This window comes from Cornus florida, unplaced genomic scaffold (genome assembly GCF_030987335.1).
Source record: "Cornus florida cultivar Cherokee Brave unplaced genomic scaffold, ASM3098733v1 CherokeeBrave_3.0.0_Hap2_Chr06, whole genome shotgun sequence".
In the NCBI taxonomy this organism is placed as follows: domain Eukaryota; kingdom Viridiplantae; phylum Streptophyta; class Magnoliopsida; order Cornales; family Cornaceae; genus Cornus; species Cornus florida.
Genome location: NW_026775576.1, coordinates 91,977,902 through 92,003,359, shown reverse-complemented (window position 1 = coordinate 92,003,359; position 25,458 = coordinate 91,977,902). Strand labels below are relative to the sequence as shown.

Genomic DNA, 25,458 nt, shown 5'->3' with positions numbered 1-25,458 from the left:
GAGTATAGAGGAAGCATTAAGCTGTATAAGCAACTTCGATTGTTATTGTTATTTGCTCGTTTACATTGAGCATCAAGGTGATCGTCATAATCATATCTTGGATTTATTCTTTCCCATTCTCCTTTTAGAGTGTCAAAATGTCACCATTAACTGAACCTTGTTTGGTAGGAAATACTAATATGCTATTGACAAGGCAACAAATTCTCATTTTATTGAATCATCTTTGCTTATTCTTTTTTCTTTTTCCAGGTATCATATCAAGATGAGAAAGGATCTGGTAGGCGTTCCAGGAGTCGAGAAGTTGATATGAGGGTAGAGTCTGGGATGTGTAATGTGTGCTCCGCTCCTTGATCATCTTGTTTGCATATTAACTGAGCCGTCATGGGGTCAAAGACAGACAAATGTTCTGGTGAAACTTGTCAAGAAAAAGTTTTGAGTCAGTATTCTGTTAATGATGCTAAGAGCAGTGCACGTGACAATGGACAGCATAGTGCCAGTGAAAGAAGTAACTTATTCAGTGTCAATTCAATTCATGATTCTTTCTCTGAAAATGCAGAAACTAAAGTAGGCTCGAGGACTTCTGATGTATCTAGTGCATCTGAAGATGTTGAGATGCTTCCAAAGTTTAGGGACCCAAAAAATTTAGATGGTCATGATGATAACATTTCATGTATCAGTGGAGCTAATGATGTAAACAAATTGGCCAATCATCTTAATGGGAATGTAGACAGAAAAAATATACCATGTAGTTCTGCGTCTAATAGCGGTTTAGTTCTAGAAGGATGTGGAACGACACTTCCAACTGATACAGGCTGCCTGGATATTAATTGTGATGCTAAAGGAAGTTACAGTAACTCGAGAAGGCAGAGCAGATATAATGATGATTTGACTTTGGAAGTGCCCCCAACTGTTTTATCAACTGAATTATCTTCCCCCGTGTTAGATGTGATGGAGACTCCTTCCTCAAAAGGTGTGGATGATGGCACTAGCTCACCAAAGGTACAGAGGACCTACTCTCATCCTCCCAGTGACAAATCTCTTTCCTGCAACCCATGTGTGAAGGACTTGGAGGAGGATTCGTGTTCTCATCTCCAGGGAGAACTGCCTGAATGCTCAAAGGAACATTTGAATCCATTATTCACAAAAGAGGCAGCATCTGGCATTGTTTGTAGACAGAAATCTGCATCATATAAATGTTGTGATATTAGTCTTGTTGGAGTTAATTTTGAGGCTTCAGAGAAAATTTCTTTAAATTTAGGAACAGAAAACAACAATGGTAGTGGTAATCTGCCTGCTGAAGCTTTGAACATCCCTAAACAAATCGAAGAAGTTGAAAAGATCAAGGAGTCCCTTGTGTTACCTGATGCGCAGGAAACTTCTTTGCAATCCCATCCCATGGATGAGACTGATGAATCTGATATTGTGGAACATGATGTAAGTATGGATGATTTTGTTGTTTATGTTGGTATTTTCTTTGACTACCTAACTCGGGGCCCTTACTCCTATGTCCTAAGTAGCTCTAGCACAGGCAAGGATACGAGAGACAGCCACGATATGACGTGAATACATCGACATATAAAATTTTTAAAAAGTAGGATATTGACATGGCGTAGATATGGCGATATATAAATATTAAGTTCTGTTTAATTACATCTATTGTGCAAGACAATTATAGAATGTTTAATAAGTTACATAATTTAGAAAATTAAGTTATGACGATATCTTAATGGTTATCATATTATAAATGCTACCATTCTCCTACATTGTCATTACAAATATATTTATGTCTAATAAGATTGTCGTGACCATGTGTACAATTGTGTCTTGGAAGAAAAGGCTAGATACTTCGACGTGTGTTCATATTGTTGCCATGATTGTCACACTGGCTACTCTTAGATGTATTTTCTTATATAAGACTTTTGTTGGAGAGTGTCTGGGATGTGCTGGCCAGATGTCCAGGATGAATTGGCTAAGTACCTGACATAATTGAAATTGAAATTGAAATTGAAATTATGGATATGTCCATTAACTGATGGACCTGTGACCAGGATTGTCTGTGAACAGTGAAGTGTTGGTGTGTAGCATGTGTTTTGGCATGGACAGAGCACCTTCTTAGAAGTGTTTGTCTTTCTTCTGTCCTTACTCTATATTTTTGTTTAGTTATCTATTTGTAGTGCGGAAATGGTATTCTCCTTCCACTTTTGTACTCTTGCACCTTGTTTGCTTTTTAAAAAAAGGAAATGACACAATTGTCCTTCAAAAGGGCTCTCACACTTCATAAATATTTTAAAAAGTATTCTTACTCTCTGCTTCTAGGGTCGTTATGCTATTTTTTAAATAAAAAATCAAGTGGTTCATGAATGTCATATCCCTCTGTTGTTCTTTATGTTATGTAATTTTCCTTATTCTTGTTTAATGGTTTTTTGAGATGCCCTTAACGTTTTTCTGGTCAATGTCTCCATAAATTTCTTATTCTAGTTGTAACATGTCTGTTTCGCTTAATATAGTAATATTCATTGCAGTTGGAGATATCTACCCTGCCATAAGTTGGGATTTAGTTTTTTTTTTTTCGGTTGTTGTTGGTGCACCTATGTTTTCTAAAAGTTTAAATTGCATGTGAAGGATGTGCAGGGATATACAACACATGTTATGTTGTGGTTTCTGGAATGTTTAACTTTGAATACATGGGAAAAACTGGCTTTTCCATTATGATGTTGTTTATCTGTTTTTTTAGTGCTGCTTTTAAATGCTTCAGCGCACTTTCCAGGCACGCCCTATATATGTAACTATATATCTATATATTTTATGGTTATTAGAATATAATTGTTCTTTCCACTCTCTGGAAACAGGTAAAAGTTTGCGATATTTGTGGTGATGCAGGCCGGGAGGATTTACTTGCTATATGTAGTAGGTGTAGTGATGGTGCGGAACACACGTAAGTCTACAGAGTTATGTTTAGTATTTCCCTATTGTTAGGCTTTATTAGCCATGTTTTTTTATGTAAATATATATTCTTCTATGTTCAATATAATTCTTAATATTTTTATTGCTGTCACCCAGCTATTGCATGCGGGATACGCTGGATAAAGTTCCAGAAGGTGATTGGCTGTGTGAAGAATGCAAATTTGAAGAGGAAATGAAGTACCAGAAGCAAGATAGATCTGATGCAGTTGATGGAAGTGGAAAGAATCAATCTTCTGGAGAAGCAAGTGCTGTGAATACTAATCTCTTTATGAAGTTGGACACACAAAATTCTGATTTGGAGGGAAACAGAATTAGTCAAGATATTTCAAGTGCGAAAGCCTCTGGCAAACGACATGCAGAAAACATAGAAGTTACTTCAGAGGCAAAAAGACAAGCCACTGAACCATTTATGGGATCACCAAAGACATCCAGTCCCAGCAGACTAGCTGCAATTTCTCGTGATTGTTCATCCAATAACTTAAGTAAAGGGAAGGTGAAGCCAGTCCATCAATCATCTTTTGGCTCTTCCTTGGTTAATGAAACTCCGGAAATTGCTCGCTCTCATACTACAGGTCCGCTACTGCAAACACCTCGTGGTAATTTTTTTTATTATTTATATTTAATGCTCTTGTTTACAATTTATTTTTTCATTAGTTGACTTGCTTATTATGATGTCTTGATTCCACGGTTTAATCATTCTAAACAGTAAATCCTGATTCTTTTGCAGGTATTTTAATAAAGTCTAATTCATTCAATTCCTCAAATGCAAAACCAAAAGTTAAACTTGTTGATGAGGTTGTTCTTCAAAAGCAGAAATCCAATACAAAAGAGGGGAGTGCTAGATTGATAGGAAAATCTATGTCCTTCAAATCTGCAAACTCAGGCCGTTTAAATGCTTCTGAATCAAAAAATAAAATTATGTCCCCTAAATTTTCTCATGGCCAGGATCTAAGAGGTTTTAAACAAGGTAAAGAGCGAAACTTATTTGAAAGAAAGAATTCTTTTAGATCAGAAAGCCTACCAGTCAATTTGGCAATGGCCAGTTCTACTGTCTCTACCGTGAAAGTTGATAAAACACTAGCATCCTGCGGTGAAACTCATTCACTTTCTTTTGTGAACAACAACCATGAACGGAAGCCTGCACAATCCGACAGTAAATTAACCCGTCCTGTAGCTCGTGGAGGTCCTGAAATGCCAGTTCCTTTAGGTATGATTTTACCTTCTGATTTGGGGTATGCGACGTTTTTATATATGTATGCATATATTTTTGTAGTCTTTTTCGTCTTTTATACTGTTTGTTTAGTTTCTTTTGCTGTCCATCTGGATCAGGTGAAATTAAGAGGCAGTCTTCCTGCTTAACCAATGGGGGAGTTTCATTGACCAATGGAACTAGCAATATTGTAGAACATAAGCCAAACCAGACTAGCCATAAGGATAATCCCTTGCCAAGTACTTCTCTTACCGCTGAGAGATCATTTTGTAATGTTAATGAAAGTGCTGCTGCATCAGAAAGTCTACCAGAGGGGTTACCTCAGTCCAAAGAATCAACAAGTTCTAGTGATAAAATCATAGAAAATTCTCGTAATCGCTCGAAGCAAAATATTACAGCTGGTGGGAAAAGTGTGCCCTGTCAGAAATGTAAAGAAGTTGGTCACGCTGCACAATTTTGCACAGTTGACAGTCCTCGGCCACTTGCTGTTGATGCATTTGCTGCAAGAAGTTCAAGAGAGGTGATGAATGGAGGTAATAAATTAAAGGCTGCAATTCAGGCGGCTATAGATAAAAAGCCTGGCATATACAGAAAGAACAAAGATCCTGACCAATCTGATGAGTTACCCAGGTCATCCGTGAATTTGAATTGTGAAGTACCTTCTCGAGATCAATTTTCAATTTCATGTAACATGATGAACAAGTCTTCTCTTGACGAGATATATGAAGGGCAGGCAATACCACAGAATTCTTCCACGGACTCCTGTAAACATACTACTGTTAACAATGTGAAACAGTTATCCACGCTTCCTATTAATTCCAAAACAGAATATGCTAGTGATAGGAAGTCTTCCATAACAGACTTGTCATGTCACACTTCAGCAGCACTATCCGTTCTTTCGAAGATGTCAGCTATTCCAGAGCATGAATATATATGGCTGTATGATTCTTTTCCTTTGCAAACTCAAATTCTTCTTTCATTAGGAGGTTTTACAGTTTCCTTTCCTTTTGATTTGGTTGGCCTCACCTGTGGAAATACTTTGCATCTGTAAGACTGGCCTTTTATGAGTTTTTGTCCTCTTCATGCAGAGGGGGTTTTGAGGTTCACAAAAGTGGGAATCTGCTGGAGTTATGTGATGGAATTCAAGCACATTTATCAACTTGTGCATCACCTAAAGTTCTTGAAGTGGTGAAAAAGTTACCCAGCAAAGTTCTCTTGAACGAAGTACCTCGATTGAGTACGTGGCCAATTTTGTTTCAGGAAAAAGGTGTTAAAGAAGATAACATTGGACTCTATTTTTTCGCTAAAGATATGGGGAGGTAATGATTCAAATAGAAATTGTGCTCTCTAATCCATATATTTATTTATTTTAACGTTATGTTATTTTATTTTGTTGCTTATATAACAGTTACGAGAAGAGTTACAAGAGATTACTGGAAAGCATGATGAAAAATGATCTGGCTCTCAAAGGAAACCTTGATGGCGTTGAGCTTTTGATATTCCCATCCAACGTGCTTCCTGAGAATTTCCAGCGTAAGATACTAAGAATTAATTTAAAAGTTTTCTCTTGTATCTGCATTAACTTGTCGTAACAACAGATTTAAGGTTATGGTACTCATGCCTGAGGCTCACTCGGGTGAGGCTCCTGTAGAACTCCAGCTGTGAGGCATTTTTTCTTAAGGATTGCAGTCGAAAGTATGCACAATCATGTAGAACATGCTTCACGCTTTGGAGGCTTGCCCTACTTTTGAAGTGCATGCCCACGTGCCAAACCAAATAGAAACTAGTTCTACTCTATGGAAACCTCTCACAGCTACACAGGGCTGGCACCTGAATCATTTTTCTCCATTTTGTATAGGCCAATATATTCAAGTAAACCATATCCCATCTTTTCTGACAGCTTTGGCCCTTGTTCATTAAGTCTTTGTTTGGCGAGGCCTTCAACTTGGCTCTTTTTGTTGCAGCCATTATGCTTTATTTCATATAACCTAACAACTGAGTGCTACTTACAAGGGGCAAAGTTTTAGATAATGGACAGCGGCTGCCATGATGGTAGTTTTTGTGGTGATGTGGACATGAGGTGTAACAGACGTAACATGATGGACACACTATTGGAGTTGTAACTTTTTCATCTCACAACTCTCATAGAATGTACTATCCCTGAATTACATACATTTGGATTTTTAATGATTTTTCTTTTTAAAAATATGCAAAGATGATTTTTATTGTTAATGAATTTTATATTGAATTTTAAGTCTAATGTTTTTTTACTTTTCCCTATTTTTCTAACAAAAAAGGCACATTAATATGAAAAAAGTTTGCAATTCATGTCAATTGAATATAGTTACTGAGTTATTCTATAATCTAAAGATGAAGAGTTCAAACAAACATTTTGTTTTTGATAAGTGAAGAGTTTTAATAAACATATGATAATGCTTTCCTGTACGACTTATACTAATAAAATATAGCATATTAGCATACGATATATACTTCCAAAAGAAAAAAAAATCTTGAGGAAATTTTCTTATATACGCTTCAAATTTATGACAAGCACATGATACATTGAGTTATAGAAATAATCCTCACTTTACAAAACTTTTCAGTATTACTAACCTGCTACATTTACAAGATTATATTTTTCTTACCATACTTCAAGTGAAGTTCTCTTCTCTTTCTTTTATTTTTAGTTTTATTTTTATTTTTTTAAAAAGGATGTCCTCACGTGATCTTCATTTATGGCTTCCGCTACTGTGATTCCCCCTCCATTTGCCTCTAGCTAAAGTCAATTACAACAATTGATCTCTGGCTCCTTTCTCAAGTATTGATCAAAATAGAGGCTCTAGTATCAAATACTAAATTTATGTATGACCTAATCTTAATGAAATGAAAAAATGAAAAATGAAAAATAAAAATTTATCAGTTAAATGTAATGACCCATTCTTTTGATTTGAGATCTAAGCTTAGGTTTGGTATTTTAAGGTTTGGAGAGCATATCTAGTATTATGTGTGTTTTCAATGATTTATAAGCTAAAATTGTGAAAAGAGTTGGAAAAAACATGGTTGAGGTGAGGTCTATAAAGGTCACTTGCTGAAACTACTGTGACGATGCTACAATGGCACATGCTGCTGTTACAGCAGTGATTTTTAGTAGGACCAACATATTGTCCCTAAAGATATCGTTGAGGTGTAATCGTGTTATGTAACTATAACAATTGTTATTTAAATCATAATACTTTATATTTGTAATTTGAGATTTGTTGTTCGTTCTAACTTGCCAGTTCTTGTATCCTTCTTCAATTCTCCTGCAATTTTAAGGGTGTATGACATTTTTTAAGCATTGTTGGTGAATGTTTTGGCCTTCCAGGGGAGTTTAGGCTATGGCCTGTAATAGTAAGTGGTGTTTGCTACAGTTTGTTGCTTTTTAGATATTTGATGAATGGAATACTTGTATTTTTATGTGGCCGTTAAGCTTCAAGTTTTTTAAAAGCCGATAGCATGAGATTGTTAGGAACTTCTTTATGAATTATTTAAGTAAATTAAAATATTTCTGCTACTTATGCCCTGTATTTTGGGACTTGTGCGCTGCTTTGACGTAGGATGACCAATCTCTACTCTCACATCTTCTTACTGCTATGCTTCTAACTTTGTAGTTCTGCACATATATGTTGTATTTCACTAGAATTCCTGGCCCTTCTAAATTGTGTGATCCATCATTCACAGGTTGGAATATGTTGTTCTTCCTGTGGGGTGTGTTCAGAGGAAAGAGGAATTGCTCGCAGCATGTGACTGGTTCTTTAAAGGAGTTTTGTTTTCCCAGAGAGAATCCCAACCCTATCATCTCTTTGGCAGATAACATATCACTCGGGGATGCAGATAAGGACTTACCTGTGCATGACAGATTTTTCAATGTAGCCCTGGCCACCGAGGCTCCTGTCTCGAGGAAATTACCTTGTTTATCATCTGAAACGGATGGGGATTGTGTTATTAAAGTATCTTCCCTGGACCCGAAGGGTCAATGTGTGCAGACAAATTTGTTGCAGCAAGACTGCAGGCTTAATTCCAGTTGCTTGTCTAGGACACAAACAAGCAGTGAGCTGTCATGGCCAGGAATGAGATGCACCAGTACTACTCTGGTAATGTCAGTTTTCTTCCCGTATGCATATAGCTTGACTCTCTAAATCTTCTCCTCTCTCTGCACACACACACACACACACACACACACACACACACACATATGTATGCCTATGTAATATAGTCCTCTATCTGGGGGATTAGCCTGTATGTTTCTGTCAAAAATTCCAGCAACATATATTCTGAAAACACATAATATGTGTTATACCTACATATATATTTGTTTTGATGCTAACAGCATGTTAATGCTTTATATGCATTCTCCTTGTAGGAAGAAGATTTTGATCGTAACTGCAAACTGGATACTGAATTGCAACCCTCTGTACAATTTGCGAGAACATTTAATGGTTGTAGAGACAGCGCGAAGAAGCTGATGCATTTGGATGCTCCACTCGACAGACGAAGGATTCTGTCGCATTCATTTGAGAAACATCAGGTTGGTTCTCAAGAGGTTGGTGCCACGGTAGGCATTAGTGTGGAGAAAAAAGTACCCGACAGAGTTAATGTTAGCAATGATCAAGTGAAATTTGAGGAGAATTTGAAGGAAGAACATGGTTCTATAGATACAGAAGCTGCTATGAGGAGAGAAGAATCAGTAATAGACCTGACCATGATGGAGCTCGACAATTGGCAGTATAATCACATGGATACTCCAGAGACACTCTTGCTAGCTTCTTCTGCCAGCACATGTCAAACAACCCCATGGAATGACATAAATGGTATGTTGGTTCCAGGAACTGCAAACAAGAAGCAGAAGACTGGTTTCAATGGACTGAATGTCAGTTATAGTTCCGGAGAGACAGCTTCTTCGAGAGACGGTTTTGCACCACGGATATGTGATGCAGGTACCAGTTCCCCAATCAGGGGGGAGAGACTTGATGAAGGTTGCAATGAGACACTGTTTCTTGAGAATTCAGGAAATGCTGAAAGGTACTTCTTTCCTGTAGATACACATTCGTTGAAGGACAGCCCTGGGAATTGGAAAGTCTCGTCATCAAAAGATGAGGACCCGCGTTATGGTGTGCCCCCAAATCTTGAGCTTGCTTTATGGGCCGAAATGAATCCGTCGAAACAGGAAATCCTGCCTTTTTTAGACAGTAAAGTAGACAAGAAAAATGCTCAAGACCAGCCTCTAGAGAATTTGGCAACTAGGCAAGATGGGGATAATGCTTCTGCTTCTCTTTCCCTTTCTCTTTCGTTTCCCTTTCCAGACACGGAACAGACCGTGAAACCTGTTTCAGAGACGGAAAAACTCCAGCCTGAAAAGCAACATGTTAATACTTCGCTGCTCCTCTTTGGGGGCTTCTCAGATAAGTAGCATAAAATGACGCTCACACTGTACATTTTAGTGTCCCATTTCGGTTTGGTATGTATACCAGGATCACGTATGATGATCTTCCATGGGTTTTAAGAAATAACCCATACCCATCTGTTCATAAGCAACACAGATCCATCTATAATTTTTCTCCTTTTAGTAATTTAGTTCTGTCCCTTTGGTTTCATCGTTGCATGGTATGGCTAATTTGTATGTACTCGGAAGCGTAAACAGTTTGGGATGCCATGAGAAAATCTGCATATGCAGATATGCAGATTTTCTCATGGCATCCCAAACTGTTTCATCGTTGCATGGTATGGCTAATTTGTATGTACTCGGAAGCGTATGGTAGGTAGGGTTTTTGAATTGAAATAGACTGGAGTAACAGGTGATGAATGAAATTTGGATTGGTGTAGGCAGTGGAACGGAAGCCTAGTCTGGCTGGTAGCTGTAAGTCCTAGATGACTTTTGGCTCTTCTTATAGCAGTAATAAAAAATAAAGAATAAAAAATATTGGTACATAACGAATGCACGTATTTTCTTATTTATTCCCCTCGAATCTCAATTTGTATTTTATAAATGATTTTGCTTCCGAGGTTGGTTGATTACTTTTTTTATTTTATATATGTGGTGTTGATGTTGTTGACACTGAAGGTAGATTTTGTTAATTTGAGACTGTTGGGTTGGGGTGTGTGTGTTTAGGTCTGAACTTAATCTTTTACATTTGCCAATCTGAGTCTTAATTTAATGAAGTGTTTGCAATTCAGTTCAGTTACAATAACCAATCAGTAAAGAAATTATAATAAAATAAAGTGATTAATTTTTTAATAATTTACTAAAAAAATTTATACTACCAATGACATGCCACATTTATAATAACTGATAATTTATCATCAAGTACATAACTTCACCGACTCAACGTCTATGCCAATTTTGTGACTGACCTAGTTGAGGTGTATTCGGTCAAATATGATGTATACACTTAATGTGGAACCTAGTTGAGCTATGTATGAATGCACTTGGCTGTGGGCCTGAGGCATTATATTCGAAAGCTCAATCTGCATTTCACACTTCGACAATTGCAAAAGCATAATTTGAAGTGCACATGGAAGGGATAGTCAAATATAAAATGCATTGAATAATGCCAACTACAAAATAAAATAAAATAAAATAAAATAAAATAAAAAATAATAATTCTTAGGAGGCATTTTTAAGTCAATATATTGAAATTCAAGAAAGAAAAGAGAAAATAGGAGAGAAGAAACAAACTTTCTTCATTCATTTAGTAAAGATGATAGAAGGAAAAAAAGAAAAAAAACAAAAAAGATAATAGGATATTTACAAATGTTGTCCATTAAAAAATAGGCGGAAGATAAGTGCGTTATTAGAGAAGTTTTAAATTAATTATAGTAATATCTTTTATAAATTATAATAATATAGATATTAGATGATATAATGGTAAAAATAATGTAAAGCTTCCTCTTTCCTTCTTTCCTAACTAAGATAGGAAATGGTGAGTTTGTTATCTTTCTTCCATTCAACCGAACAAAAAGAGTGAAAGACACAATTTATTCCCTAAAAAAGTATCATCTATCCATTCTTCTCTCCATTACATCCAAATTTTAAACATAAAAAAAAAAATGATAGAAGTAGGGAAGGTTTTTTATATGACAATCATGAGATAAATATTTTAAGAGGAGAGAAACACTATCTTATCTGTTATTATAGTGTACTAAGTGAGTGTGTTTTTTTTTTGTTAAACAGTATCCATATAAGTACGGAGATAAAAAAAAATAAAAAAAGAAAAAGAAAAAGAAACCCTGTTTTATGGATAATGATTCTCAAAAATCGTGAATTTTTTATTTTTTATCTCTTAAATAATATATATATACACAGGGCCACCTATTTTATCTATTTTTATCCCAAAATATTATATTAGGAATGAATAAAGTATTAAATTTATTTTTAATAGATTTTGTTAATATTATAAAATAAATAAATTGTAACTACAGATAAAAATGAAAGGGCGTACAGGTGAAAATATATATGAATTTACACACAGAGTTGTCGTTGGACACCAACTAACCTATATATATATATATATTACACTCAAGAGTTCTCCCTTACTAAATAAGAGAAGCATTTTTCTCATAAGAGTAGAAGGTGTGGCTGAAAGGGGCTTTCAACGTATGTCCAAAATCTGAAAAACGTGTAGCGGACAGAATAACGAATCCTGTCGAAAAGATTGGTGGATTTCGGAAGCAACAAAATTTGGTAATCATACATATATTTGTATGTATATACTATCATTTATATCAGCTTCCTATGTCTTTGTTTTTTCCTTTTTTCCTTTTTTTTTTCCTTCTTAATTTCTCTTATTTTTTTTGGTGTCATCGGAAGATTTTTATTAGATCGATTGTTTGGCCACCGTTCGCTTCCTCTCTCTCTCTGCATTGTTCACTCATCAAATGAAGTGCTATTATTCAACACACTCATCGTTTTCCTCAGACTCCAATACACTCATCGTCGTCATAGCGTATGGAAGGCAATGATAAAACCACCCATAAGGTACTACTTCTAATATCCTACTCTATCCTAATTCCACTATTAGTTTTTAATTTTAGGTACTAATTATTTGATTTTGCATATTTCAGATTCTAGGGTTCGACCTTTAGAGTTGTTTAATGTCGAGTGGATATGAATGTTCAGCTTTTATTATTTCTTATTTATTTATTTTTGACTGAAGATTAAATCAGCAAATTTTGCTTGAAGCATTGTTATGGTGAGTCTGTTTCTCGTTTTGGGTATACGTTAATAATCTAATTTTCAACTTCTAATCTCTCATTTTATTATTTAGGAGTCGAGAAAAGGCACCACTGATCTTCGCTTTAGTACGACCATTTAAATTAGTTCCAATTTTATTGATTGTCCCCAAAGAGACATATAAAAAGCATTTCAGTTTTGGTTTCAGTATCAGTTCCATTTAAATTAGTTCATTTCAGTTTTCTCTTTTATGAAATGGTAACATATAAAAACCATGGAACCCAAATCTTATGTATTAATTGTTTTGAATTGTTCACTCTCACCAATGGGCTCTAGCCTAGATGGTATAAGCTCTCCTCCCCCTATGGGGAGATTTGAGTGTTTGAGCCCCGGTGGAGCAAAAATATATAGTGAGCCTGCGTTTGCTTGAGCTTTTTGGAAAGAAAAAAAAATAAAAATTTGTTCACTCTTTTAGTGCATCTGTCTGTCCCTGCTCGTGTGTCAAATTATTTAAGAACTTTAGGAGCTTATTGATACTCTTTCAATACTCCCTAGTCCCTTAGTACAACTCAACTTAAAGAAAAAAAGAACCCATTTCATCATTTCTTTTTTTGTTGGAAGGTGAACCATTTCATCATTGTTCTATCTAAGGCCATAATCTCAATCAAACCTCGTGCTATCTTTTCTCCTTAACATTACTAATTACCCTCAATGTGGACTGCTTCACTTTTCCTCATTGGTGTTGCCTTCTATTTTCACTAAACACGGCCAAAATTTCAGTCATCTCATTGTATCTCCAATTGGTGCTACTTAATCCATTTCATTCATTTTTAATTTTATCCTTTAATCTTGCCACACAACGATGCTCATTTCATTAATGTTTACTTTGTGAATGTTGTTGATACTCTTTCAATGATGAAATGGGGAAAAAAAAACATTAATGAAGGTGTTAGGGTGAGGTAATCTCCTCTGGGTGAAGAAATTAGTGATAAACGATGCAACAGAGTAGTAAGACACAAGATGAAAATATTCTAAAGAGTAGCACAAGCGACAATGCTGGGTTAACTGGTAGAATATGGATTCTTTCAGGATCAATGATAAAAATTGAATATATTTTTGGAAAGTTGTCACTTCTCGACATATATGATGATGGGTTTGACACGACCTAGATGGTTAGACAATTTCCAGCGATTTAGTTGATCACAGTGGTTTAATCCCCTTCCTTGGTGACATGATTAAAGCCCTCACTTCTGCAAACTCTTAGCTATTACAGAGTTTGTGCCACCTGTAGTTGCCTCCTCTTTGAATTTCTCCACAACTGCTGTCTTATAGTCTTGATTTCATAAAAACTACTTCTCAGAGCTTTTCAAGTAAAGAACTAGAAATTGGTTCAAAAGAGCGAGGAAAAAAACTGCTGTAAGTATTATAAGTAATAGCTATATTAGATATACTACATTTGTGTTTAATTGGAATGCTACAAAATAGTGTATAAGGAATACATTTCCATCGGATGTAGAACCCACCCTCTAATTGATGCTTATTGAGATATCAAATACAAAGCAGTTGGGTTATCTGAATCAATCTATCTGTTTATATGTATTTCTTTTTCCATCGATTCCTCATATTTTCAAATATTAGGATTTTAGAATTATCTTATTTGGTTGAGTCTTGCTGTACAAGATCTATTGGTGAAAATTATTTAGTGGTTGTCTCAGGCTGCACGGTAGTAAAACTTTCATCCGTCATATGGTTATATTGTGTCCTAAAGCCTATGACTCTGGTTTGAACTTTTTTCATTCTTTTTGTCTGAGGGCAATTAGGATACTTCAGTTATGTCCTGATGGGAAACTTTTACTTATTCTAAGGATTATTACAAAGTTTTGGAAGTGGATTATGATGCAACTGACGAGAATATCAGAATAAATTACCGAAAGCTTGCACTGGTTAGTTGTCCTTCCTTTTCAGATAGCTTCTCCAATTGTTACAATAGTTGGTCGGAATGGTTCCTTTTTTTTGATGGCATTGGAGCATTGACTGGAAACTGACATGATTTGCTTTCTATTAACATGTAACAGAAGTGGCATCCTGACAAACACAAGGGCGATCATTCTGTAACTGAAAAATTTCAAGCCATCAATGAAGCTTACACGGGTAAATTCTTGTGTTTGGCAAACACAATAGTCCACATTCTCTGTGTTATACCATGCATCCAACATTTTTTTTTTGGCATCAATCCCTTCCATTTGGTTGGTTACCCAGCTGTTAATTTACCATGCCATACGTTGGATAACAAAAGATGAGACTCCAAATGTATATTGAGCAAGTGATGTCTCAGTTCTCAATATTTACTGTACTTCAAAATTTCCATCAACCGTTATTTATGCTGTGAAGTTATTTTTCTAAAATGTATAATTCTCTTGCAGTGTTAAGTGACCCTGCTAAGCGACTTGACTATGATTTAACCGGAAACTATGAGATTGATAAGTATACTTTGCAGGTAAGAAATTTTGTGGTGTCTTTAGGTCTTACGACGTAGGTCACTTTGGCTGGTTATGTGTGTAGATGCTGTGTCCTGACTATTTGGGTATTTTGCCACTGCATTGCAGGAATATCTAACGAGATTTAAAGGGATGATTCTAACTTGCAACGGGCTTGGTATTAGTCACACAGCCATTTGGTGAGTTTATGGAACTGTTTAACCAGTGTTTTGTTTGGAAATTATATAGATGTACATTGAGAATGAGTGATGATTCTGCTAACAGACATGGCAAATAACTGTTTTGTGCATTACATTTTTTATGAGTGTATATTGTTTTACAATTTATCTTTTGTTTTTATTCTGAATCTGAAATTTTAGAGTGATGAATACCGAACCAAATTTTTTTTACATGAACTTTTCGTAGCGTCCCTACACCAGTTATTCTTGAATCCCAATCTCTTTTATCTTCAAAATTGTCAATTTACCCAATGTTTACAAATGTGCTAGATATCTTCAGTCTTTTATTTCCATTCCTGAATCGGTACACGAATTTGAGTGTAGGAAGAAGGAAGGATCACAAATCTTGTGATGGAGTCCATCTAAAGCACCAAAGAGAACAGTTTGCAACTGGCAAAATATTTCCTCACTAGGACATTAAAACAAATAACACAAATTATAAAAATATAACATAGGATTTTGGTCATAAAAAAAAATGCAGATTTATTAACTAACATAAGGAAGGGCATATTGGAAGCAAACAGTATTGAAGGCCTGCAAACTAACTTTAATTATTATTGTTGAAAAAAGTCTCCACCTGTTGCTTATGGTAGAGGTAGATAACCTATGGATTGTTTTGGCTCTGGTGGGTAACATGTGATTGATAAGTCTCTCACAGAATTGCACTGAAGTGTAGTAACCTTTTTATTGTGTTATTTTGTAGAGCTACTTATAATTACTATTTACTGATACAGGTCACAGCAGCTGATGGAATCTAAAGAATGCACTGCCACTGAGAAATAAGATTTTGTTTCGTCCCATCTTGTGTTCGAGATATATGAGGTTCAGATATAGGGCAGATCCAAATCAATGATATGAAAAAGAAAAAAAAAACTTTTCGTATACTATTTATATTAAGTGGATGGTGAATGGGTGAGATCATTGTTTGTCATCATTATAGTATACTATTGTAGTACCGACAGCCCTGTTATTAGTTTATTCAGTTACAGCATCTCATCTTCTGGAATGTAAACAAACACACTGATATTGTGGTTAGACTTGTGTATGCTTTGTTCACAATGATTGAGCAGGGTCATGGTGATTAAGATTTGCTGTGAGGTTGGATGTATCATGGGAGGGAATAGAATAGTATCCCTCAATACTCAATTCCATTTTGGTTAAGGCAACTTAATAAAGTGTGCTGGTTATTAAATGTGGGAGAGTTAAAGGGTAGTGTATCCCTCTCATACAAGTGCTTTCAAGTGTATGCAACACTTATTCAACATATCTACTTCTACGATGCAATACTCATGTAAAATGCAATAGTGTAACGCCTTTATTTCGAATGGCTTGTTTGGCTTCCATTTCTGTTTTTATCTGAAATATTTGTTGTGAAGTGTGTTCAATAGTTTTATCTACCTCCCAAAGGTGAGAAACTCATCCATCTATATATTATTCTACTTATTCAGTTGAATTGTTGAGCGGGAAAGAAAGAACTCAATAAAGAATAAACATGTAAATCAATAAAGACTCCATTGTGGTGAATAACATGCAACACATAAGAAAATATTAGAACTGTAACTCACCGGATCTGCATGACGCTCTGTTTTGTGCCTATTTCCGGCTGTGCAAACCCAACTTCCATCCACATCAATGGATACAAACCCTGACAAATTCAGAACAGAAAGCACCACTGCTTCCCTGTAGTTAAAGCCACATAAGTACACACTCAATACACTCCAATTATTGCGAAGAAAACATGAAAAAGGAGTGGTTGAAATTTCAAATGTTAGGTTACTCCAATTATTCTACTTTTTCAGTTCAACAGGAGTGTAATATCAGTGCAATAATCAAGTTTCAAATAGTATTTTATTTTTTCTTTTTTTATTTATCAGCAAAAAATATACACTCAATTTGTCTCTACATCAAATCACCACCTTCCACATTGAAAGGTAGATAAAACTTTACCAAACTATAACTATAATCTTTGATTTTTTCAAATAATGTCATCATAACAAATTGTAAAAGAGAAAAATTTTAAAATACAAAAATACAAACATTAAGTTCATAAAATTATAAAAATAAATTTTTTAAAGAAGAAAAAGGAAAAAAAAATAAGAAGAGAGAAAAAAAAGTAATTCACATATATTATACGGATTACATGAAAAGAGAGAAAAAAAAAAATGAGAGAATTTTGAATGAAAAAAATATGGTTTAATTAAAGAAGAGGAATACAAATTTTTTTTTTTAAAAAGATAATTAAAAGAATATAAGGATAAAAAAGAGTGAAAGAGATATATATATTTTTTTCAAAAAAAAAAATTAGGGAGTGACATTTTGTAAAATATTACAAAACATTCTAGGAAATTAAAAAATGAAAAGGTCAAAAGTCTGGAGTGTTGTCGGACCAACAAAAAGAAAGCAAAGAAATACTAGTAGGATGCTAATACTTAGGAACGAAGGATCAATCTGCTTCTTTTGACTAGTATTAATTTTACAGTATTTATTTGGATTTCCGGTGAAATTCAATCAGTACGTGTTCGGTTTAGGGCTTAATACACTATGTGGGTGGAGCTATTTTGTGGTCTGGTCATCTACAGATTGTTCCGTCGATTCTTCTACGACGACGATATTCTCACCGCCGATTCCGAGGTCCTCTTCTCCGTCGCCGATAGGTATCATTCACAGATACATACATACTTCTTCACATTCAATTCAAACCCTTTTTAGATTTTCCCACTGTTTCTGTTTCTGACCTAGAACACATACCCTCATAGCCATCACTAATTCAACCAGATTCGGAATTTTAAAAATTTCTTTTCATTTTCTTATTTATAACCCTTTTTGGTGTTAATTTATGATGATGATGATGTATTTTGTGCATTTATTTTGCTGATGGTAGGATTGGAAAGCTTTACGATGGTAAAGTCTACACTGGACTTCGAATTCCAGATGCTGATACCGGTCTGCGACAGAATATCGACATGGTTCTTGTAACGAAAGGGTACCTACATCTTCATCTCATTCATTGCTCCAGTTCTATATTCAATTTTCTAGTCTATAGTTTTCTATGATCAGTTTGCTTCACATTTGTTATGAACATTTTCATTCATTGGAGTTGGGATTCAATAGAAGAATCACCACTATGCACGCTTTACCATCGTACCATGCCTAATTACATCTGTTATGATTGGCAATAATTGGAGTAACCTAACGTTTGAAATTTCAACTGCTCCCTTTTCATGTTTTCTTCTCAATAAGTGTATTGAGTGTGTACTCATGTGGCTTTAACTACAGGGAAGCAGTGGTGATTTCTGTTCAGAATTTATCAGGGTTTGTATCAATTGACGTGGATGGAAGTTGGGTTTGCACTGCCGGAAATAGGCACAAAACAGAGCATCATGCAGATCCGGTAAGTTACAGTTCTAATATTTTCTTATGTGTTGAAATAACTTAACGTTGTTCTAGCATGTTATTCACCACAATGGAGTCTTTTTTTTCATAGTTGATACTCACACACACATGCCTCCATGGAGGCTTGAACCCTTGATCTCCTTTTGAGAAGTAAGGGTCTGATACTGCTAGACCACTGGCTGTTGGTCACCACAATGTAGTCTTTATTGATTTACATGTTTATTTTTTATTTTTTTGGTAAGTATTGATTTACATGTTTAATCAACTGCTTAAAGTGTAAAATACATTTGCATGTCCTGTGATATCTTTTTGTTTCCATTGACTGTATGTGCTATTATGAATATCATCAAAGTTGTTGCTTTTTTGCTTGTCCTGTGCGTAAGTTCAGATTTTATGCCAGTTTTATCTTGTAGGAATCTCCTCCACTTGATAATCTCATGAAGCTGAACGCCATGTCTTAACCACTGGTCCTTGGCTCTTTACAAATGCCATCCACACCTTATAATGAACTTTCTGAAGCAATCACACCAATCTCAAGTTTAAAGCAACCTAGACCAATGCGTACCCAAGCATGTTATATTATAAACTTAGCTGGTTAAGGGATGCTAAATTTCTCCAGTCTTTGATAACTTAGACGAAGTTGTACTTCTGCAACCCTGATTACTAAAACTGAAATCTTGAGGGAAGTACGGACCACATCAAACCTCTTGCTTTCCATTTTTGGTAACTTAGAGGCACCTCTCTCTCTATCTCTCTCTGATGTAGGATGTGGAAGTGCTTTGCTACTAACTGACATAGGAGCTCTGATAACTAATGATGTAATATGAAAAAGGAGAGATATTAGAGAAGATAAGGAGAAGAAAATAAGAGAATAACACAGAGACGAGAGAATAGAAGAAGAAAGCAGAGGATTGAAAACAAAGAGGGAAGAATATACAAACGGGAGTAAGAGAGTAGAAGAGAACTGAGGAGAGCCAATAGAGAAATCAATCAGTAATTTGTTACTTCGTATCAATGTATCAACCCCTATTACATTTAGCCTTCTGTATTGGAAATAGTCCTATTGATACTATAACTAGATGTATAATTTGGGCATATAGCCAATCAGTGTAAGTAGAAGAGATTCTGAAACTACGTTAAGAAGTCTGGAGCTGGATTAGTTGCCGAAGGAATATCCCTCCTTCTAAGGTCAGCCAAAGGAACCTCTACCATTTCTTTGCCTTCCACGAGACTAGATCAAGGTCAAAGACGGGCTGGGCTGTGATTTGGGGCTCCATAAAATTGGGTTGGGCAGTGAATTGAAAGGGAGTGGGATCTAACTGAGAAAGCTCATTAATAATGGCTTTTAGAATGATAGGTATATGGCTTAACACATGAATATCCTCAAAGAAGACAGGAATATAGGTAATTGGTGGAGATGCGCACACCCTTTCCCTAATTGCACAGGCATTCCATATGTTGTTTTCTTAGCTGGCCTGTCTGTCCCTTTTGATAAAAAAAATAGTCCTATTATTACATTTGACTTTCTTTCTATGACGAGAATCCTAAATTTCCAGTTTAAAATCACTAAAAATACCTAATCAAACAACTCATAATAATTTTCAGAATTTCTTTAATATTTTTGACACCCTCAGAAGACCAAACGAGCTTGTCTGTGAACTTGGTGAATGGATTAGAGTTCATAGATAGATAGCTCAGATGAAAATCTTACATAGGATAAAGCCGGTAGATTGAATATACTATTCCTTATTTCGGAAGGAATTGGAGATAGAATGCTGTTGAGGATAATGAGAAGTGAGGAATTTGGCATTAGTGGGGTTATGAAACTAATTAGCATTCCATGGATTGCGTTAGGGTTAGAAGAAGACTGCCTATAGCGATTCAAATAAAAAGAGGGCATTTTAAAGGAGCATGTTACCGTCAAACATTCTCCCATGAATTGATTACAGACATCTGAATCAAAGGATGACTAATGTGATTGGGTAAGCTGGTTTATGAAATTTCAGGAGCATTTCTTAGTCCCCCTTTACTGGTTTAGACAGTAATGGTAGGAGTGTCTTCTATATATTATGGGGCCAAGAGGAAATGGAATTTACTCACTTAAAAATGTCCCTCTTGGATTCCTAAATAGACGGCCGATGATAAATTTCTATATATTTTTGTCATAGTCCAACTTTTCTGATATTGTCTTCAATTTGGACATCTAGTTTAGCATTTACCCAATATCAACACATGGAACCTCATCTTGTGTGTGTTGATAAGGGCTTAGTGCTTGTCCCTGATATAAGCATTCATTTATTGGGAGGAATTTATTTGGTTCTCTTGCAAGTGTTCTTTCTATACTCATAGTTTTGTCATACATGTCCTTTATTATTTCACATGTCTATTTGTGTCTCATTTCTCTTAAAATACACTATTTATACCTTTACTGACATTATCATAGGCTTTTGGGAAGCTTAAAAAAGAACATAAGAGAAAAAGAAAAGAAAGAGAGAAAGAAAAGAATTGCTCTATTACTAATAAAAGAGAAAATCTTCAACTTATGGTTTGAAGATGATGATCACTTGTGAAAATATAAGGCACTTGGTTTTTATAATTGAATGCATGAATTGATGAGGAGCATTAATGAGTATATACATAAATTTGCAACAAAGGATATAAATCAATTTAATGGCCTTGATTACTTCATACATAGTTTCTGAAGTGAAATGCTTCATATACATATCTCACCAGTGATGCATTTGCGTTGACTGAGAAGCAGCTGGTAAAGTTCAGAGATGAAAGGAGACAACATTTATGTTGCCAAGGTCTTCTTGTAACGTTATGCAACTGCTGAGTTTTCACTATTTGTGACACATGTTGCATTTGTAAACATTCTAGTCTATTTCTGTGATCTGTATCATAAACCTATTTTCCTTTGATGCGAGCAATAATATCTATCAGTTATGCCGTAGTGTATTTAGCCCTAAAAATGAAAATTGAGTAGGCTATTTTTTTTTTCCGGTCTGCTTTTGTAAGCTCTTTGATCCTACATAGCCATTAATTCCTGTATTTCAGGTGGCGGATACAAAACGACAAGTTGCAATTCTTGAATCATATCTTGAACAAAGGGGAACTGCTCTTCCAGAAGGATATTTGTCTTTCAAAATAGTATGTCCCAACCCAAATTTTTGGTATGGATCAGAATATCCTTTTGGTGTGTTTAATTGTAGCAGATTGTTTATTCAACTAAAAGCAAGTGGCATTAATTTTCTATTCTGCTCTGAATTTAAGTTGGTTGATGGACATACGCTTGCTCATGACTTGTGGTCTGTATTTGGTAGCTATTTTCTTCTTTAATGAAATCCTTAATCGTAATTCATTGTCTGCACAAATTATGTGCACTTCACTTGTATCTGCATTGCCTGGGGCCAAAAAGGCCCACGCTATGTTCATTGATCTTCCGAATATATTCTGATGGCCGACAGTACAGGATTTGGGAAGCAGAACTGGTTATTGACTGCCATACAAGAAGATTTTCCATTTTGAAATGCAAATGATAGTGAATGTAGTCTGTAGATATTGAAGGTTATTCTGGAAGTTATTTTGAAAATAATTTTAGAAGATGCTACTTAATTGATATAATGAAGATGATGTCAGACCAAGTAGTGGGGAATATGGCGACTAAGGGTTATGTAAGAAGTAGAGATCAACATTGAGGGTTTGGGTCAATATGTGGGAAAACCAATTCAGATGTACTATATTGAGCATGATGTTGAGGCTACCTCATGAAAGACTGCTGAAGATTTACACAGATTTCCCAGAATTTGATGCTTATTGAGTCTTTATTTAGCAATAGGCAAAATACTTCTGGAAGAAATCTTCCAAGCAAAGTTGTTTATGGAATGGGAAGATATAATAAAAGAAGATTGCGTGAATTTTAAAATTTAATACATTATGTAAGTTGTGAGAAGTAAGAACCATTCAGTGGTGGTAAAGTTTTGTGTGCTTTTTTTTTTTTTTTCTTGGGGTCAGTTGTCATCATTAATTTCAGTTAGCATTTTAAACTACTTTTAAATTTTGGTTTCTTTCTTGCAGCACAATGGATTCGAATTATTTCCCACGGGAAGTCATCACCTATGACCAGTGGAAACAATTAAAACCAGAGCCAAAGAGCATGTTTTCTGGTTGGATCAAGGGTGCATTTCGCACTGGAAAGAAAGAAATGCAAGAATCAATAAATCAGAAGCTTAATTTCATCCTCAGCACAGCCCCAATCTGGGATAGGTTTGCTGCAACCTGTACCATTTATGTTTGACGTTTATACTGTCTGCATGATGTTATATTCTGTTTAGATAAAATGACATACTTATAATGGAGGATGTTAATGGTTTTCCTGAGGACATCCCCATGGCTGTGGAAACTTGAACCTGCCATTGACTTCCATAGTTTGAAATGTAACTGATGCAAATGCGTAGAGACTAATGCTTCTCATGGAAAGCTTACAAAAGAAAGTTTTATATTTTAGTTGGAATATATTATGACGAGTGTTGAATAACAATATCATGTAATTGAGGTTAAGGAAACTGAGGGTTATGATTTATGAAAAGGAAAAAAGAAAGAAAGAAAGAAAGCAACAGTTTGGGGTTTTGGAAAATAAGTGGAAGAAAGCTGTTCAAATATACCATATTAAACAGTTCTTTGATATTGTGGTCTCATAGATTAAATCGTTTTTTTTTTTTTTTTTTTTTTTTTTTCTTTTTGAAGAATTTATTTTTATAATACTGAATTGGTTTTTTATCTTCTGTTTGTGCCAGAATGTTTTCATGATTACTCAGTATTCTTTCCTTTCACTGTGTGATGTGTCAATATGCTATATGCAGATTGGAGCTTAAAGGTAATAAATACATCCTAGGAGAATTTTTGGAGTTCAAAGGAAAGAAAGATGATGTTCAGGCATTGACTGTTATCAGGAGATCAAAAGTTAGTCGTCTGATCATCCAGAAGTCAAGCATGTTTGGTATAGGTAAGTTGCTACTTTTTGTTGCTTTTACTTATATTAGTTATGCTTCTCAGATGAAATATTTATTTAAGAAGGGGAATTAGAGGCACAGGTTTCAGGGTTAACTTGAGTTTGTCTAACTTTGAAAAATGTGCCATATTTTGCTTTTGGCTGTGTGTGAATGTTATATTGGTCATCCTTTGTTCAGATATGCTTTAGCTCTAAATTAAATGGTATTTTTGAAACTAAAATGATTTTGAGGTGACACAAGTGTGCCAACAGTTTTTTGTACTTGTGATTTTGTAAGAGAGGTAAGGGAACTGAGCTCTCTATTGGAGGCCTGCCCCAACTTTCTTCCTGCATCCTTTTTGTATGGTCTGTTTGTGGTGTTGATGAACAATACTAAATAATAACAAAATCAGAAGTCAGAAGATTTCATAAAATTGTGCTATCCAGTGGCATCCTACCGTGTCTGTTTTTGCTCTGTGCTACCCAAAGTCAGATTTGTGCGGACGTTGCACCACTCCCCACCCCTCATGTTTCGCATATACAATGCTGCTACAGAAATCCATCCAGGCACAGAAATGTCTGGATCGATATCTTTGATTCTCATGTAATGAAAAAAAAAAAAAATTATTAATTTCCATCTGATCCGTTGAATTTTTTTCATTACATGGGTTTGGCTATCTGTCACATTTCTGCTATACGTTTTTAGTTTGTTTTCAACCTTTTGTTGTCCACTAAATGCAGCCCATTCAAAGCTTCAAGTTTTATACTCTCCTCGTGATTACCGGAGTGAAGGGGCTTCGGGTTCTGAGTGGAAGGAAATAACAGTTCGATCAAATACTGAGGTGCTATTCTGGCCTCAAAATTCTACTAAAGTGTGCAAATTCAAGCTATCATCGTTTATTTCTGCGTTACTGAGTGCCTGAAGTTGTATCTGCCAAGTATACATGATCGCAGGATTCAACAATTATTATCTTATCTTTGGATTTGCATCCCTTCTTCTTCTTCTTCTTCTTCCTCTTTTTCTTTTTCTTTTTCTTTTTTTTTTTTATTATTTATTATTTTTTATTTTTTTAATGTATATAAATTTTGTAACATTTTTATGGTCACATGACTTGAACACGTTATTCATTTTCATTACATGATGACTTAGTGGAGAGATCAGATTGTAGTGACACGGTTTGGCAGCCTTATCATTTTGGTAGGTGTGGTGGATTAACGAGGGAAGTGTTTCATCTCTCCTACTTTGATGAAAATTGGAATTATGATTACCAATGAAAATTGGTAGTAGCATATTTTTCTATCAATTATGTACACTTGTGAAACACCACGTGAGAGCTTTACGTGTTTAAAAGGCTAAGAGAGATAAATTGGTTTATGCTTTTTGGCTGGTTTTCTGCATTTATCTGCTCGTTGTGTGCGTTGTTCATTTTATGGATCCTAATTTTTGGCTTGATCTCTTTGAGGTAGGTTTGCGGTCATAATGGATCGAAATATTTATATCTATTTATTGGTTACCGATATGTAACTAACTTTTGGAATTATCGGTTTTTGTCCTCCACAAATTTGTGTGTTCCAAATCCTTCTAGCCAATTTATTATGCTTTCTCCAGATATCTTCATAAAAATTGTTCTACACAGTTCTAGTAGATATTGTTCAGCTGTGCAAAAAGACTACTTTTAATAAAAAGAAAGGGCTTGCTTGGTGTGTAATTATGTAAATAGTTTTCTGTTCTCCGGAAATTAAAAACGGAAAACTGTATAAAAAATTCTGTTTGGTTCAGTTTCTTGTATAAAAAATTCTGTTTGGTTCAGTTTTTTTTATAGTTATCTGAGTTGCTGAGAACTATTTTTAGAGTTACAAACCAAGTAACTCCTAAACTTCCCGAATTTTGTACAAAAATTCAAATTTTTTTTTTAATTGTTATTATTATTATTTTTCCTGTAAAGGGGTTTCAAGGTATCTCAATGAGTATTGGC

The 25,458-nt window shown here is 35.1% G+C and overlaps 3 protein-coding genes across 5 annotated transcripts; all 3 read left to right on the top strand.

Annotated features, from left to right (window-relative positions):
- Positions 1-253: 253 nt before the first annotated feature.
- Positions 254-9,783, top strand: LOC132312894 (protein PARALOG OF AIPP2-like). Its single transcript, XM_059811460.1, has 9 exons — positions 254-1,434; positions 2,850-2,935; positions 3,061-3,560; positions 3,692-4,171; positions 4,294-5,113; positions 5,263-5,493; positions 5,583-5,707; positions 7,895-8,307; positions 8,577-9,783. The coding sequence occupies exons 1-9, from the start codon at positions 382-384 to the stop codon at positions 9,621-9,623; spliced, it is 4,755 nt and encodes a 1,584-aa protein (XP_059667443.1). The 5' UTR covers positions 254-381; the 3' UTR covers positions 9,624-9,783.
- A 1,961-nt stretch (positions 9,784-11,744) lies between these two features.
- Positions 11,745-16,440, top strand: LOC132312893 (uncharacterized). 3 transcript variants are annotated; one of them, XM_059811458.1, is made up of 7 exons: positions 11,745-11,894; positions 12,021-12,188; positions 14,249-14,326; positions 14,459-14,534; positions 14,807-14,880; positions 14,990-15,060; positions 15,834-16,440. In XM_059811458.1, the coding sequence occupies exons 2-7, from the start codon at positions 12,159-12,161 to the stop codon at positions 15,880-15,882; spliced, it is 378 nt and encodes a 125-aa protein (XP_059667441.1). In that variant the 5' UTR covers positions 11,745-11,894; positions 12,021-12,158; the 3' UTR covers positions 15,883-16,440. The 3 variants fall into 3 exon arrangements, with proteins under 3 accessions (XP_059667441.1, XP_059667442.1, XP_059667439.1); XM_059811459.1 differs by lacking the exon at positions 11,745-11,894 and adding an exon at positions 12,275-12,402 and having other exon boundaries at positions 11,951-12,188; XM_059811456.1 differs by lacking the exon at positions 11,745-11,894 and having other exon boundaries at positions 11,953-12,188.
- Positions 16,441-17,438: 998 nt separating this feature from the next.
- LOC132312892 (uncharacterized) lies at positions 17,439-24,857 on the top strand. The gene is made up of 7 exons (XM_059811455.1): positions 17,439-17,753; positions 17,981-18,082; positions 18,376-18,490; positions 21,550-21,665; positions 22,570-22,758; positions 23,355-23,497; positions 24,224-24,857. Exons 1-7 carry the CDS (start codon positions 17,641-17,643, stop codon positions 24,403-24,405), a joined length of 960 nt encoding a protein of 319 aa, XP_059667438.1. The 5' UTR covers positions 17,439-17,640; the 3' UTR covers positions 24,406-24,857.
- Positions 24,858-25,458: the final 601 nt, after the last annotated feature.